At 39.5% G+C, this 16,354-nt stretch overlaps 3 protein-coding genes across 9 annotated transcripts in view; 2 read left to right on the plus strand and 1 right to left on the minus strand.

The window, feature by feature from the left end:
* Atg16 (Autophagy-related 16) lies at nucleotides 1-13,999 on the minus strand. 4 transcript variants are annotated; one of them, XM_002050864.4, is made up of 11 exons: nucleotides 13,675-13,999; nucleotides 13,303-13,564; nucleotides 13,083-13,245; nucleotides 12,359-12,447; nucleotides 11,271-11,722; nucleotides 11,064-11,206; nucleotides 929-1,229; nucleotides 774-858; nucleotides 567-710; nucleotides 299-429; nucleotides 1-236 (listed from the first exon to the last, which is right to left on the minus strand). In XM_002050864.4, the coding sequence occupies exons 1-10, from the start codon at nucleotides 13,772-13,774 to the stop codon at nucleotides 336-338; spliced, it is 1,833 nt and encodes a 610-aa protein (XP_002050900.1). In that variant the 5' UTR covers nucleotides 13,775-13,999; the 3' UTR covers nucleotides 1-236; nucleotides 299-335. The 4 variants fall into 4 exon arrangements, with proteins under 4 accessions (XP_002050900.1, XP_015030170.1, XP_070065819.1 ...); XM_015174684.3 differs by having other exon boundaries at nucleotides 11,271-11,746; XM_070209718.1 differs by lacking the exons at nucleotides 13,083-13,245; nucleotides 13,303-13,564; nucleotides 13,675-13,999 and adding an exon at nucleotides 12,886-13,005 and having other exon boundaries at nucleotides 108-236.
* LOC6626146 (uncharacterized) lies at nucleotides 2,377-12,153 on the plus strand. Its single transcript, XM_032436019.2, has 9 exons — nucleotides 2,377-2,596; nucleotides 6,451-6,863; nucleotides 6,950-7,118; nucleotides 7,540-7,700; nucleotides 7,820-8,021; nucleotides 8,179-8,430; nucleotides 8,507-9,441; nucleotides 9,636-9,884; nucleotides 9,945-12,153. The coding sequence occupies exons 1-9, from the start codon at nucleotides 2,562-2,564 to the stop codon at nucleotides 10,112-10,114; spliced, it is 2,586 nt and encodes an 861-aa protein (XP_032291910.2). The 5' UTR covers nucleotides 2,377-2,561; the 3' UTR covers nucleotides 10,115-12,153.
* Nucleotides 14,000-15,458: 1,459 nt separating the features above from the next.
* Nucleotides 15,459-16,354, plus strand: part of Liprin-gamma (liprin protein kazrin) — a 45,175-nt gene continuing 44,279 nt past the window's right edge. For 3 of the 4 annotated variants that reach the window (XM_015173562.3, XM_015173561.3, XM_015173558.3), the window contains exon 1: nucleotides 15,459-16,225. The gene's annotated coding sequence lies outside the window, so the exon portion shown is untranslated. The remainder of the gene's footprint in view (nucleotides 16,226-16,354) is intronic. The other variant, XM_015173557.3, reaches the window with a different exon arrangement.

Genomic DNA, 16,354 nt, shown 5'->3' on the forward strand with positions numbered 1-16,354 from the left:
AGGGGTAACCATCTAAAGTTAACTCTATAATAAGAATTTCATACAAAATATGTGTGGGTGTGTGTGTGTGTGTGTGTGTAAAAAAGTTGATTACATAAAAATTTGAATCGGTAAAAAGCTGGTTCAAGATACATATAATATAACATGAAAATATATATAATAATTTTAAGGAGGTGGTAGCCAATGACCCAAGGCTGACTTGCTATACTCAGTTACAGGCATCCGGAACTATATGCCTGACAAAAGTAAGTGTAGCTAAATGATAAAAAGCTGAAAGCGTCTGGTGTTAGTCACATACTTATATGTATTCATTTGTTTCGCAGTTTCAGTTTGGGCTACGAGTCGGAGTAAATGATGCATCTTTTACTCTTCCCCACAGACGCCAGCGAATTGCTGTTTGGACTCCAACTGACTGCATTCACGGCCGTGCTGCAAAAGAAACCGGAACCAGAACTAGTTGCGTTAGGATTGACAACATGACAAAAAAGTGCAAATAAAGGCAAATAATACAAAGGTGTGTAACTACGGAATCTACGGATTGTTGCCTAGTTTTGAGTACAACACACCTGTGGCCCTTGAGCGTAGTTTCGAGAAATCCGTTCACATTCCATATATATATTGCACCGTCTGCCGATCCGCAGGCGATCTTCGAAGCGCAATTATTAAAAGCTGCCCGAGCGAAATCACAGCTGATCTTAAAATGCTCGTTTCTGTGATATGAAAGCATATTATTTGTATTATTATATTCGGTTCGACAGTTGAATTGAACTTACGAAAATGTGGATATAACTTGATTCTTGCGTAAGTCTAATAGTTTTATTGTATCATCTCGCACAGAGCATATCAGATAATTGCAATCTGTTGGAAAAAAGATTATAGATTAACAATGAGTTTTTCTTAGTCTCATCATAGTTTGAGCTACTCTCACCCTTTGATAAGTCCAGCGAGGTGATTTTGGCAGGCATAAGCACATCGTCAGCTTGTTTTTCCGTTCGTATATCCCAGAAGCGGATCTTCTTATCATAATGGCCACTAATTATTGTCGAGCCGAGGCTATCCGTTGTGCACAGATCATTGCAACTGGAGCCGGCAAACTTGGTCTCAATGCAGGCAATGCTGCGTAAGTCCCAGATCTTTAAAGTGCGGTCGTGACTTCCGGTAACCACTTTAATTGGCTCTTGGACATATTTGGCGGCCATCACCTTGCCACTGTGACCCGTCAGTGTGTGCTTTAGCGTATGGAAGATAAGTGTTAGTCCGTTAAAGAACAAATATATGCAGGCAATTACATAGTTACAGCCGGGGGCAATATAAACTGAGCGCGTTGACAATATGTGAGCAATAAATTTTGGGACGTCTAAGATGTACGTAATACGCTCAAAGTCACTTACTAATTACTCGGCGAGGCCAAGTTTTACCAAGAACAGCATGTAATTAAAGTTGTCGTAAACCCAAACCATGGACAACAACAAACAAATTATTGAATTATGTTCTGTTCAGTTCTGTCTCTGGAGTTCTTCGCGTTTGCTCCAAAAAAGAAGCTAAATAAAAAACTGGGTGGACAAGGGTTAAGAGTGGCAACACTTTAATGTACTGGAAGAAAGTTACGGTTAGGATCAAGAACGCAGCTATTCATGGCCAAAAGCCATTTACCTTTGCGGCTAAGTTTGTTTAACTCTAAGAATTTTGACTTTAATTTAGACTTTTTCAAAGATTGTATTAAAAACTTTCAAGATGAGCGATCACAAAGTTTGCAGCCTCTCGTTCAGTGCACATATCAAATATATCGGCATATGTATATTTTCTTTTTTTATGGGGTCGACTTTAGTGCGTAACACGTTTCATGCCAAAACATAAATATATGTACAAGCAGACATGCATGTATATATCAATGCAAATAAAATTGTTGTGGGTATTGGTAACCAGAATAGCCTGTTCATGTCCCTGACCAAGTTTTTCTTGGCAATAGCAAGTGATGCGCAGCTCCTACTGCTCTTAACCGAGCTCCGAAAGAGCACAAAGGGGAATGTTATCAACCCGGCAACTGAAGCTGAACGGTCAATGCACGCTCTGTAGACTTGTAGACTGGCAGGTAACCAGAATAAGACAACAGGTTTAATAGTTGGCTTCTCTGTGCGCTCTTTCATTCGCTCTTCTTTTCTCTCAACGTGGAGACTTCGGCTTAGAAGTTTGGCACAGGTTGACGTATTGTCAGAATTTAAACATAGACTTCCTCTCTTACATTTTCACACATTCAAACTAAGCTTAGTGCCAGGTTCAGCTTCAATCTTGAATGGAATGCTGAATGAGCATGCAACTGTTCGCTGTCTAAGTGCAGCGAGGAAAGGCCTCTTAACTTATAAATATAAGAACATAACATTGGTCAAATGTCTTTAGTTCTGCGGCAACCTTTCAGTCATCAAGTACATCCTCCAATTGTGCAGCAGTTGGATCAGTACACGAACTTCTTTTATTGAAACTAATATGATTTAAAGTGTTGTGCGTCGGTGTCAACTAAATACAGTTAAATCTAAATTAAAAAACATAAGTATATAAAAATCATGTACGAGACAGAAAGGTACTTAGTGTCGCAAAGGTAGGTTGTGTCTAAAATATATAAACAATTAATGAAATTATAAATTGTAATTGAGAACATTTCAATTAAGTGCTAAAAAGGCAACTAGTTGCACATAAAATTGATAAAAGCGTTTTATTTATAGCAGTCAGAGGAAGTTGCAGTCAGGTGCAACAAGAGCGAGCAACAGGTGGAAAAGTATCTTTTTGGATTATTGAATTGTTTATTTGACATCTGCAGAGGCGGAAGTCTGACTCGATCTTTCGTGAAGGTCGCACTTATGCAATAGCATAAGCCGGGCACCTAAAATCGTAAATTCTTATGTGACAGGGTTTTACACTTTTCATTTTCGAAATTGGAAATTTTTCTTTTTCGGCTAGTTTTGCAACTGACCTTCACAGTTATGTTGTTGCAGATTCGATTCGCTATTTATCCGTGACCCCAAATTGAAGAACTTTCTCTGAAATATATGCATTTCATACATTCAAAAGAGATGGGGGGACGGGCATAGGAGAAGATTTAGTATTTTTCTTTATTTAATTAACTAAATTTAAAAATGCATATGCTATTTATGAATCAAAAATAAGAGAATTTCAGAAGCAAGAGTCCCGAAATTTGATATGCATTTAGAGTTAGAAATAGTATTTAGATTTTATTTTTCGCTGGTTCGCAGCTAAATAAAGATTTAAAAATGAAAAGTTTGCTAAAACCAGCAAGGTTTAAGGTTTTTCAGGTGTGTAGTTGTAAGTGTAGTTATACTAATATTATTATTATTAATTGTAGCTATATTAATCCGAGCTACAAGAAAAATTGCTGGTAGTTCGGGTTACGGTTCGAGCCAGCCTTCTTTCGGTTCTGGTGGCTCGAAACCTAATTTTGGATCTAAGCTTAATTTTCATATTATTAATATTAAATTTTCAATGTAACAAATCATTATTTTACTTATAAATGCCCGTTCTAGTAAAAATATTGCATACTTATGCATATTTTCATCTGGAAATTGCGGGCTAGATTTGAGCTCTACCCAAAATTGACATCTACCAAATATGGTTTAATAAATCCAATTGTGGGAAGCCAATTTAATGGGACTAGAGTTTACTACTTCATTTTACTTATTAAAAACGAAAACTTTTTTAGTTTATGTTTTGCAAAGTAAAATACATAGCTTATGTAATTTGATGCAACAAATTAGGCTGTTGAGATATGAGGATGTGTTTTACACACAAGTCAGGTGCGCTGTAGTAAACTGGGTTACGTCTGCCCGAAAAGGCCCATTAAAAGGCCGGCGGATAATGAGCACAGTTTTGAGGCTGAGAAAAGGTTTATTAAGGAATTGGGTCGCGGTGGCAGAAATGCAATCGGGCATGTTTTTCGTTTTGGGCAATTAAATAACCAGCCGAACAAAATGTTGGTATTGGTATTGGTATTGGAAACCGTTTCGAGTGATCTCCGCGCTTGTCATTAATTCAATAGCAATAATTCAGCCGAGTTGTGGAAGCAAGTTGGAAGTTGTCGCGGGAATCGCGGCATGATAAGGAGGAGGCAGCTTAAGTCAATGTGCTCATTTCAATGCCCGCGGACAGCGGGACTATCTCAAGATGTGCGCAAAAAGAACCGTTTAAATGTCAATCCAGAAATACCAGTTAGAAAAGGTGGTGCAGCAGCCGCCGCAGCCGCAGCCGCAGCAGCATCAGCAGCAGATACTTCAGATAGATGCATAGAAAGAGTAGGAAGAAATCGTACTTATATGTTTAGTCACATGCTCGCAATGTGTAGCACCAAATGCTGCTGCTGCTGCTGCTGCTGCTGCTGGTGCTGTTAGCCAGGCCTAAGTTGCCTTGATGCTATTTAGGCCAAGTCAATGCGGGTTGTTCTCAGCCTGTTGTCATATTTAACAATTTATTTGATTTGCTCGCAATGTGCACATGCATACCAAAGGAGGACGCCTGCGCCCAATCAATCTGGTTCTTCATATATATATACCTCGAGAATAGTCAGCAGAACTATTTTCTCCAAATTTCTCCTGGAAATAATTTGGTAATAAATCTCTTTACTTTTTTTTACTCTGCATATGCAGCTAAAAGAACCTTCATCTAGAATATATATATATTCTTATATTCGTATTCGTATATATTTATGTATCTTTAATTCACAGCCAATCTCTACCAAAAGATAACTCTCTCTTGTATCAAACGCGATTACTCTTAAGCATATATCCCAGATATTAGCTGCACAGGCAACACTTTGTTTCCGTCTCGTCTGAAAATGGGTTATAATGCAGAAATGTCTGTTACCTTTGTTTACAATCTGTAACTAATTTACATAGGGTCATGTGTGGAAACGCAAATAAATTAAAATGCTAATATCTTGCCTGGGAAATGCAGCGGTAACAAAAACCCACTAACATATTAAAGTAGTCTGCTTTCATCTCATGTTTACGACATGCAGCTAAATCCATAATTTCCATTTTGATTGCCACGCCGGAAGGAAGGTACTCTCAAATAGTTATTCAAACTGAACAGAGTTTCTAGATCGTGCACCTGCTTTAAGGATTAATTCGCATCGCTCACTTTCGATTGAATCGATATAATTCTAATTCTACAATAAGCCGATAGTTATCGATTTTAAGAGATAGTTAGATAGACTCCTTTATACCCTGATCGAAAGACTGTTGGTAGATCGCCTCACCTGATCAAGAATATATAACTTTACTCTATTATCCCATTTGTTCATTCTACACAAACAAAGTTCCTTCTGTTCTGCTGTTCACATTTTAAAACTTATACTAAGTATAATCCACAAGTTGGTCTACGTCGAAAACTGTCAATCAGCAGATGTCACTCGTCAATGTTGCATTCAAGATGTTTGTGTCATTCCATAGATGTCAACTAAAGAGTTCAGTAGCCTCGTTAGTTGGCAGTGTTTTATTTTTTCTTCTTCTTAACTGTAGCGTCTCATCATTGGGATTGTTTGCCAAGTTAACAATGGGTTGGACTTAAATCAATATTAAAGCATTTCTTACTAAGAAAACATTATAGAAACCGTCAAAGGGCAGTTGCTCGAGTAGAAGTAAAGCTAGTTGTCGAGCCTACAATAATTCTTGTTTTTCTGACCATATATATCTTAAAGTTGATATGCATCTTCATTTCTTGATCATATCTGGAACTTAAGAATGCTTTAGTTTAGGGATACCTCGCCTCAATCCCTCTAGATATAGAAGAAAAAACTCTTTTGTTAAGTTAAAACTTGCACTTGGGTATATACACACTTTAGCATGCTATATTTAAGACCATAAAACGGCATAAGGATCGGACTATAAAGACCGAAGTTAGCCAAGAATGCATTTCCCATACATAGAGTGCGGCAAAGAAAAGAAGAAGAAGAAGCACAGTCACTGCATAAGGTGCACAGTTTGCGGCGCGCGTTCGTGCATAAATGTGTATGTATGTATGTATGTATGTATGTATGCATGTGTGCATAGAACAAAAGGTAGAATGCTTTTAACTCGATTCAGGGTGTCTAACTTGTTAACTATTAATAGTACTTAAGCTATTGGAAGGCTTGGAGTTGCCTTTGGGCATGCCCAACTCTAATTTAAAATAACAAAGATTGTTTTTCTAAAGATTTTATTGTAAGAGAAAAAGAGCCTCTGGGTTGTCTGATAGATAGATAGATAAACGCAAAGGTCATTAGACCATAATAAGCCTATTAGGCTTATTAACAACAACTACTTACATACAATTAGATGGGCATAATGGTATCTGCCCTGGCAGGGCGCCAGAGCAATTGAACGGACTAAACGACACCTCGTGAAGCTGGCACGAAAACATAATTAAATTAATACCTTTGCTATTGTTTTTCTTAACGTTTTCCAGCGTGCCGGCTACGAGGAGCTCAAAAATAGACAACGTGCGCAGTCCACGCATATCGAGGAAAATATTTCCAATGAAAAGCAGCATAAAACCATTACGCAGCATGAGGGAAACGCACTCACTCCTTCTCCTACTGTTGCTCCTCCTCGCCTGCCTGTGTCCACAGCCAGGAGATGCGGCCGCAACACTGCAGCCAGCTGGAGGCAGGGACAATTTGGCGGACCTGGTGCCAGTCGTCATTCAACTGGCACCACCACCACCACAACAACAAGCAGCATCAATGCCTGAAAGTGACAAAACAAAGAGTACCGACAGCAAGGCAGCTGATCCCAGCCAGAAGAATGATCAATCATTGTACGTGGCCAATGCCACGGGGCAGCGAGGGGCTGCGGCAACAAAGACCAAATTGGTTGACGGTAAATACCTGCAATACAGTAGCTGCGGCTAACTCGGCCCGATAATGCCGCGATTAACCATGACACTGGTCATTTTCTACCGATAGATGCCAGCCAGGCAGACGCACAAATGCCCTTATCCAGCGAACAGACACATCAGCCCCACATCGATGAGGACATTGTCTTTGAGCGCATTTTGCCAGCCACCCATTCAAACGATCACAATTCGGTTGAGGAATGTGACCCAGATTTGCTGGGCTTTGAAATTATTACGGGGTAAGGTAATTTTTAATGCATCTTAAATATACAAAAACATATATATTGCATTCTATTGGATTATGAAGATTATTTTCTGTTGTGAACCATGAACAAGAAGGTTGCTGGTTCAAATCTCAAATGCCAACGTTATATAAAAAGTTAGACAGTTTATAACTATATCCTATGTAATCCTAATCAGAATCCACACTTAAATCAGATACAGCCTCATCCAAATCCTACAACTTTATTATATAGGAACCATCGATTGCACATATGGTTTATTTTTACTAAGTGTATTTAGTCTTCGGCTAGCCGAAGTTAGCTTTTATTTCTTCTGCATAATAACAGCTACTTTTCTTAAGTGTTCACGATCTTTAGGGCAGCATATATGATTTATTCATTATGACTTATTATCATTGTAATTGAATATCATTTACAGTTATGTTTTCTCAGCGCCGGGAAGACTGCTGGACTCATTACCCGGCACTTTGATGCTCACAGACTGTTTAGAATCTTGTCAGAACAATGAAACATGTCAGGCCGTCAACTATGAGACAGGACTTTGTGTTCTATTCTCATCTAATGCTGATATTTTGCCGGGTAAGTTAAGGCCAAAAAGTTCAAGTTTTTATTTGAAAGTTACATTTATATTTGTGTTTAACTCGTAAATCAGTTTAATGAGGTTCATTAATGGTTCCATTTTTTTTTTTTTTTGGTAGGTGCCCTAACAAAATCACAATTTCCAGTTTTTACGATATATGCACAAAAAACCTGCTTGGGAGTGCGCCCGTGTGCCAGAGCTTGGTGTATTGATCGAGTCCAAAACTACAGACTGGATGGACATGCTAAACGGGTCATTTCGGTCACATCTCGTCGTGATTGCCTCGAGTTGTGTCTCGGCGAAACTGAATTCATATGCAGGTGAATCAAGTTAGAGAGAGGGTTTCTATTGCGACTAGTTAAATTATTAGAAGAAGAAACTGGCGGGCAGAATTAGGTTCTTGTTTTTATTGTGACAAGAAAAATATAGATATCTAGTCAAATATTTATTTCATATTTTGTTCAAATTTTCTTGCAGGTCGGCAAACTATTATCGCGAATCCAAAACATGTGAGCTAGCCGAAATGGACCGCTTTACATTGGCGGGTTCGAACTCGTTCCAGGCACATGTCGGCACAGAATATTTGGAAAACAATTGTGCGGAGGAGCCGAATAAGCTATGCGAATTCAAGCGTTTGCCGGGCAGAATACTGAAAACTGTGGACTCGGTATATCAAGATATTGGCAGCGTTGACGAGTGCCGCGATCTGTGTCTTAATTCGCCGTACAGGTTAGAAAGAGGACAATCAATGCATAATTAGAATCATTTGTTGAGAGAGCATTTAACAAAACTCTTGGCGTTTCAGATGCCATTCGTATGATTACGGAGACACTGGCGACATGGTCTGCCGCCTCTCGCACCACAGTCGAGCAACGCTTTCGGATGTGCAAGATCCCTATTTGGAGGTGCCAGAGGCGTCTACCTATGAGCTGTCATCCTGTTATAATGTGACCATCGAGTGCGGCGCAGGAGACATGGTCGCTCGCATACGCACATCTAAGCTCTTCGACGGCAAGGTCTATGCCAAGGGCGCGCCCAAATCTTGTGCCGTGGACGTGAGCGGTTCGTTGGACTTTGAGATACGCATGGGCTACCAGAATCTCGAGTGCAATGTGCGTCAAAGTGGCTCGGGTCGCTACATGAACGATGTGGTCATTCAGCACCACGACACCATAGTCACGTCTTCAGATCTGGGCCTGGCAGTTACCTGCCAATATGATCTGACCAACAAGTCGGTGACAAATGATGTTGACCTGGGCGTGAAGGGCGATGTGGAGACAGCGCTCTCCGAGGAGGTTATTGTCGATTCGCCCAATGTTCTGATGAGAATCACATCCAGAGATGGCTCCGACATGATGCGCTCCGCCGAGGTGGGCGATCAGCTAGCACTCAACTTTGAAATAGCCGACCCACAGAGCCCCTATGAAATATTCGTACGTGAACTTGTGGCGATGGATGGCGCTGATAACGCAGAGATAACGCTTATAGACTCACAAGGCTGCCCCACAGATCACCTCATCATGGGGCCTATCTACAAAAGTGCATTGTCGGGCAAAATTCTATTTTCGAATTTCGATGCCTTCAAGTTCCCATCGAGTGATGTGGTACAGTTCCGTGCTTTGGTAACGCCCTGTATGCCCAGCTGTGAGCCGGTGCAATGCGACCAGGACGACATTACGGCGGAGTTTAGGACACAAGTCTCTTATGGACGCCGGCGGAGGCGCGAGACTTATGCAGAATGTAAGCATGTGCTATTGCATAGTTGATTTTTAAGAGTTATGCGTCTAAAACGACATATATCGATATTTTGAATATGGGAAGAGTTGGTGAAGCAAATGATAAACAAGAATATATATTCAATCTTTCCTATACCTATATCTTCTATATCCTATAAACCAATCAAGTCTGAAGAGTTCCAATTTGTACACTTATAGCAAATGTTGTGGGTCACCAGCAGCATCTGTTGTGGCGCACAAGTCGCGAGGCTAAGGCTGGCATGGTCAAGAACAAGCCCAGCCAGGAGGATTTGCTTCTGGTGCAATCGATTCAGATAACCGATAAATTTGGCTTCGCTAAGAAGCAGCAACAGGAGCAGCAGACAAATAGGGCCAAGGACTACGATAATTATGACAATGTGCTCTTTGTCAACGACACAATGCCTGGTTTATGCTTTGATGGCATCGGTACGTATAAGGGAATACCGGATCAAAGGTATTTATTGATTTATATGTGTTTTGTTGCAGGCTTTATTGTGGCTGCCACCGTGTTTTTTGTGGCCCAGTTCATTGTTATTGCCATTTGGTCATTTTTATACCGTCAACGACAGGTTCACCAGCCATATGTTAATCATTTTCCGAATGCGGCAACAAAATACCGGGGCAATAACTGCAACAATATCACATTTGATAAATAAACTGATAACCCACCCAGCGAGCGGACTCGATATACCCACTTTGGCAGCCGGGCCCCAGCCTGGGAGCCCGAACGATGGTAGTAGTTAGTATGTAATTGGGGCCTTTTTAGAATTGTGAGAAATCTTGGAGTCGGTGCAACAACATGATGCAATATTTTAGATATGAAAACGTAGGAACGCGTAGCTTAATTTAAGTGAACAAATTAAAATTATAAACAAGTGATATTTCGAAATTTAACAATTTGCTTAGTGTCAAATTTTGCAAAACATTAATATAAAAGTAGTTAATACTTAGTAGCAATAACAAACGATATTAATTTATTAATTTTGGAAAAATAGATGACTGTTTTCTAATGCACTTGTCAATTTTTCTGATTTGTTTAATAACTGTTTTAATTAAATTCGTATATATAAGTTAAATAAAATTAAATAATTCCATCATTAATATTCATACAAGAAGCTTGCAATTCTACGAAAGAAATATTATAAAAATATGTCGAATGTTTCGAATTTGAACAGGGTGTGTTCTAGTCGGGCACACTAAATAGCTTAGAGCACTATCACTTGATTTGAATATTAGTTAAAGGGAAAACAAGTAAACAAGTATTGCAATAAAAGGCTAGACAAGTTTGATAAACACTTGCTGATAATTTTATCAACAAGTTTTTAGCTCTTTCTAAGAATTAATTAATCTGTACGAAAATCTCGAAACAGGGTATAATATATAATAGCGACTCTTCAGTATACAGTAAGATATATATATATTAGATGAATTCGTTTAGAATGCAGTTTTGTATATCATAGTATTTTCCAGTTGTATTTAGATAAAGATAAGAACAGGCACATTATTCGTCGGCAATGAGAATTACCCATAGTTATGCCTTTGCCTTGCTCAAATAGTTTTTGTTTTTCCATTTTTGTTTTAATTATATTCCTAACTACCACTCACCCTTAACCGGTTATCCATTACAGTCCATACTCGAGCGCCATAATCGTTTGATGTACCCAGAATGTAAGCGCCGGTCGAGTCAAAATCGACAGAGTTAATCCCGGCACTACTCCCACTAAGCACAGCACGGGGCTCCGTAGAACCTAATTAGAATTGTATACAGTTAAAAAAAAACGAACAGCTTTGCGTCTGCAGCACAGTAATTACTTTTGCCGATATCCCATAGCTTGACTTTTCTATCGGCGCCGCCCGTAGCTACCATGCGCTCTACCGGACTCCAGCGTACTGCATGCGACTCGTTCTCGTGGGCTTCAAACTTCATCAGTATTTTGGTCGGATTGGGCTGGCCCAGATAGCCTGCCGCCTTAAGTGTTTCCATGGACATATTCGTGCCGATCCGTGCTAAATCATGGCCAATTTCACCGGCTGTGAATCTTGCACTGATATATTCCTCATCATTGAGTCCCAAGGCTTCCATGGCGCCGTTTATAAGGCCCTCATCGATTTCCTCGTCACTCACAGTAGTCCCGCTAAACTGGGCTGGACTCGAGTTACGATGCAGTGGGGTGCTGCCGGTCGCAGGAACTATCTGGTTTATTGCCGAATTGGGTTCACGAACGGCGTCTTCCAGGTCACGTTTCAGTTTTGCCGAACGTTTTCTGAAAATTGACGGCAGTCTTTTTCTAGATATTTTTGAAATCGGTTACATATTTTATGTTGAACCATATAAAAGCAAAACAAGAAAAACAAATCATTAAATTCGAGAATGCCCGTCTGTTGAGACAAATCAGCATTATTTACCTTGAATAAAGCAATGTGTTTAATTAATTAAATGATCCAATGAACAAGCTTGCGAATTATTGAATTGTCGAAGTTCTACTAAGTTATTTCAATCTGCCATCAATCTAGAGTTCGTTTTTTCGATAATATAAGAAAAATAGATGTGGATACAAAACTGTCCCCCAAAATTCAGAGCTGTGAGAGCCTAGATTGTCTTCGATGTGATGATAACTTTTTGATAAGCACTTAAGAAGACAACTTTGAAAACTCTTGATCTTGTATATAATACTTTATAGACAACCCTATAAAATACAAATTCGTAGACTTCTTAATATGAGAACTGATTTGACATGAAACCCATGCGCACCAAAACTACGTATATTCAAAGTTTTGTCCAATACTTATCAACATTTCCATAAAAATGATATGTTTACTATATCAAAAGCACGATCCGGTAATTGAAATATGAATATAGTGCAATGTATAATAAAAACCATTCTTTACTAATTGATTACCTTATGATACTTTCGTTTTCCTCATTCAGTTTATCGGCATCTTTGGCCCTATAGCGCATTAATCTTTCCAACAAGTAGCGATTTTCATCCTGTAAGTCAAGAGAAGATATGGAACATTATAACAAATAATTATATATAATTTTTCGCTTGGAATACAGCTGTATATGGCCTGGTAAAGGAATCTGTATATAAATGAGATCAAACGAACAAGTTGAATGGAAATATTATTGTTATTATTAAGTAAATCAATTCGACTCTTTCTATCACATAATGCCTCGCTGCATATACGATTAAATAAGAAAAGTCGATCAAAATAGCAAAACACATCTTCACAGACAGACGGACAAGACTATATAAACGGAATATATTATTGAGCAGAGCATGTCTTGTTTATCCATTTCAAATTTAGTCGAATTTTTTGTGGATTGGATGAGTACATAATTAACTTAACTATTTAAAAATATCTGACTATTTGAACCACACACATATTCTGTGCTATAATATACAAAGATATATTAACTACTTACCAAATTACTTCAAATAGCGATTAGGCAATAATAATGACATACAATTTATAATATGAGATAATTTGGAAAAGGTTACAATTTTTGAAAGCTTACAATACTAAAATGTTATGAACAATAATTGATAGAATTTGTTAGCAATGCTACCAAGATGACACCTTTTAGTCAGACGTACCTGGAATGACCATAGATCTACTGACCTGTACGTTGCGCATCTTATCCTCGAGGGAACTGAACGCCAGTTGAAGCGCCGTGTGCTCATCAAGCAATGTTGTATTCAGTTTCTTAAGTTCTTCTAAGCTGGAGTGTAGCAGCTGCACCTCAGCCCGTAAGCGATTGTTGGCAGTTTGTTGTTCGTAGAGACTGAAAATACAGCAGGGCTGAGTCAAATCGACACATCGATAGGTATTCTACGCTCACCTGTGCTCCCGTTCGGCAATAAGCTCCTTTTGCTGTTCCACTTTCAGATTTAAATCGACAATCATTTGGGAGTGTTCACCCTTCCGCTTGTGCAGGTCCGTAAGTTCCTCTTGTTGCGCTAGCAGCTTCTTTTCCAGCGTAGCTATGGCTACATTGGGGCCGGTGCCACCTGTTGACACAGCATTTCGCAGTTGCTCGTTCTCCACAGACAATTTCAGGTTGTCCGATTTGAGCTGCGCAACGTGATCTATAAGCCGGTTGTCTATGATTGCAAAGAGAAAAGGTGTTAATAAGTATAAGACGCAAATTAAGATCTGGGCGCAGTCAGAACCTGCTCTAGCTACACCATATTTGTATACGTATGTTTCTCACTTTGCACTATGATCTCCTTGAAGGTTTCACACTCCTTGCGGTCTCGCTCACGCAATTTCTGGACAACGTGGTCGCGCCACACGTACTCCTCGGTGGACATCTTGCAGCAGTTCCAATGAGTTTTAGCTCGTCCCAATATTTAATTGCGCCTTGCTGCTGTTGCTGTCACAATGCGAATGCAGGCATATTTACAATGTCAACGGAGACCTATTTAATTTCCAGAATCTATGCTGTGCTGTGCTCAAATGTAAATTATTTTGGTATCAGAGAATGTTTCCTTTCTTGTTGCAAGAATTTGTTGTGACCGGACGATAATTGTTGTACGCTATCTTGCTGAACAGCTGTTTTTACTGTGGTGGTTGCACGATACCTTGCCAATCGATAAATATTTTAAAATACTAAAAATACCAAGTTCAGGGTAAGTGGCAGAAAGTTTCCGTTATTTTTAATTAATGGCGGTTGTAAATACCGCTGGGTGAAATATATTAAAAAACTCGATATAACTCGGCAATTATACGACTTTCAACTTGCATAACAGTAATTCATTATATATTAATTATATAATGGGAAAACCCTAGTCTTTTCTCTATTATTTTTGAAGTCCTTAGCGTAAACTTAAACAATTTTTTGTTTTATGAATAGATAGAAAGCTTAATTTTCTTTTTCCTCTAATCAAACAGCCTCATTTAAACAGGTACGAAAAAAATATACTAGCCACTTGGCTGGATTAGAAACTTGACATTTTCAGTCCAGGTGTGATTTTCACTTGTTTCAATTGTAACTACTTAATAGAGTTTCCCAATTAGCTGAAGTGAATGAAGATTTTCCCTTAATTCTATATGTTATAAAATATCGCTAAGACTTGTCCACTTGTCTACTCTATATCCATATTTTGTAGTCAATAATTTTATTTGACCATATCAAATTTTCGAAATAAATTAAACGCAATTGAATTAAAACACACCTGTCCCGCTCAAACAAGTTCAATCAATATTAATTAAAATACAGGTATTTTCCCTTAGGCGCAATCCCGTTCCTGACGTTTTGCATGGGTGCTTCTGTTGTGTGCAGGGTTGCTGTGGAGTGCAGGGGTGTTGCGGTGCCTGCTTGCACCGAGTTTCATAATTCGACTTAAACGCTACGAGGCAATTTGCAGTAGCTACAATAACAAAGCACAAACAACATGAACAAAGTGCACATTCCTGCCGCTAAAACGCCGCCTGCTGCTGCTGTTGCTGCTGCTGCTGCTGCTGCTGCATTATTACAAACACAATAATAACAACAACAATAACAACATGTGGTAGAGAAGAACCATTCACTCACACACGGACACAACTCAAACAGACCGCAACCCCTTGCTGGGCAACCACCACCCACACGCGCGGGGAAGAAAAAGTACGAGAGAGAACGAGCTGAGCTTTGAGCGCGACTTGCGAACAATCATTTCGCCGCATGCGCATAACGAGCAGGGTGCGCTGAGCTTTTCAACGACACGCGTCGTTGGCCATTTTTGGGTGGTTGTCGTTCAAAGCTCGTCGCGCTGTTGCGTCGCATTTATTGTGCCAGCTTTGTGTTATTGCACAGTCAATGCCGCCTCCAACTCTGACCAAGCAGGCCAGCGTGAACGTGTGGGTGTACGAGTGAGAGTGAGAGAGAGCGAGAGAGCGATTGCACTGAGAGTGTGCTTAAGCGGAGCTTTTGAATAAACGCTTTCAGTTGTTGCTGTAATAAACAGCAATTCTACTTTCCAAAGTTCAATTGAGAAATTCTACGGTGAGTGTGCGACTTTTTTGCCAGTTTGACGAAAGACGTTCGCGAGTGCGGTAACGGTAAACCCAAAAACGAACAGTAAACAAAAATAAATGTCGCTGTCTGTCGCAAAGGCGCAGGGGGTTGAAATTGAAATTAACATTGCATCAGCATAAGGCGCAATAACTTTTCTGCAAAAAGTGTTCGAAGTGTAGTGAGGATATACTCTCTAAACATATAAATAATAATTACAACATTATTATCATCTATGTCTGTATGTATGTATGTCTGTTGGTGCAAGTGCAAAGTTAAATAAAAAAATCAAATAAACTGCAACATTAAACACACACAACGTACACTGTGCAGTTTGCGGGCTAGCTGTGACTTAAACACGCCGTGTTGCGCCTCTATCCAAGGGTGAACGGGAGCGTTCCAGCCACCCTCGCCCACCCTCGGCCGCCTTGAATAAACTTTCATCCCAATCGTGTGCTGTGAAAATCACACAACAAAAACAAGCGCAGAGTTTTAGTTTTTATTCGCACAGCCATTTGCTTAGTGCCACAGCAAAGCCGCGGGCGTGGCGTCCACGGAAACGGACACGGACACGGCTAGGGACGCGGCGACAGACGCTCGCACACACAAACACACACACACACACACGCGGAGACAGTAGCGGCAGTTGCAACGGGACCATTTCAATTTTTTGTCTCTCGTTTTCGTCGTGTGTTAATTTGTCCTGCATTTGCAGCAACTGTGAAAAATAACTGCGCAAAGTTTTACTTTCGCTCGTGGAAAATATTTGGTGAGTGCTGTACAAATAAAACCGTTCGATCCATATCATATTTTTTTGTTATACTATATATATTGAAAAGTTGTGTATATATATCAATTAATGATATCTATATATATTGAATTTGATGATTATCTTAAA

Source organism: Drosophila virilis, chromosome 5, assembly GCF_030788295.1.
Source record: "Drosophila virilis strain 15010-1051.87 chromosome 5, Dvir_AGI_RSII-ME, whole genome shotgun sequence".
In the NCBI taxonomy this organism is placed as follows: domain Eukaryota; kingdom Metazoa; phylum Arthropoda; class Insecta; order Diptera; family Drosophilidae; genus Drosophila; species Drosophila virilis.

What these genes read in the sequence shown, in the direction of transcription:
- Atg16 (XM_015174684.3), bottom strand. Translation starts at nt 13,774, where the DNA reads ATGTCCACCGAGGAGTACGTGTGGCGCGACCACGTTGTCCAGAAATTG. An exon ending in ATAAGATGCGCAACGTACAG is followed by an intron (nt 12,448 to 13,082) that starts GTCAGTAGATCT and finishes CTTGACTTACAG; the next exon opens with GATGAAAATCGCTACTTGTT. An exon ending in GAAAACGAAAGTATCATAAG is followed by an intron (nt 11,747 to 12,358) that starts GTAATCAATTAG and finishes AAAAATATCTAG; the next exon opens with AAAAAGACTGCCGTCAATTT.
- LOC6626146 (XM_032436019.2), top strand. Translation starts at nt 2,562, where the DNA reads ATGTACGAGACAGAAAGGTACTTAGTGTCGCAAAG. An exon ending in AAAGACCAAATTGGTTGACG is followed by an intron (nt 6,864 to 6,949) that starts GTAAATACCTGC and finishes TTCTACCGATAG; the next exon opens with ATGCCAGCCAGGCAGACGCA. An exon ending in TTTATGCTTTGATGGCATCG is followed by an intron (nt 9,885 to 9,944) that starts GTACGTATAAGG and finishes GTTTTGTTGCAG; the next exon opens with GCTTTATTGTGGCTGCCACC.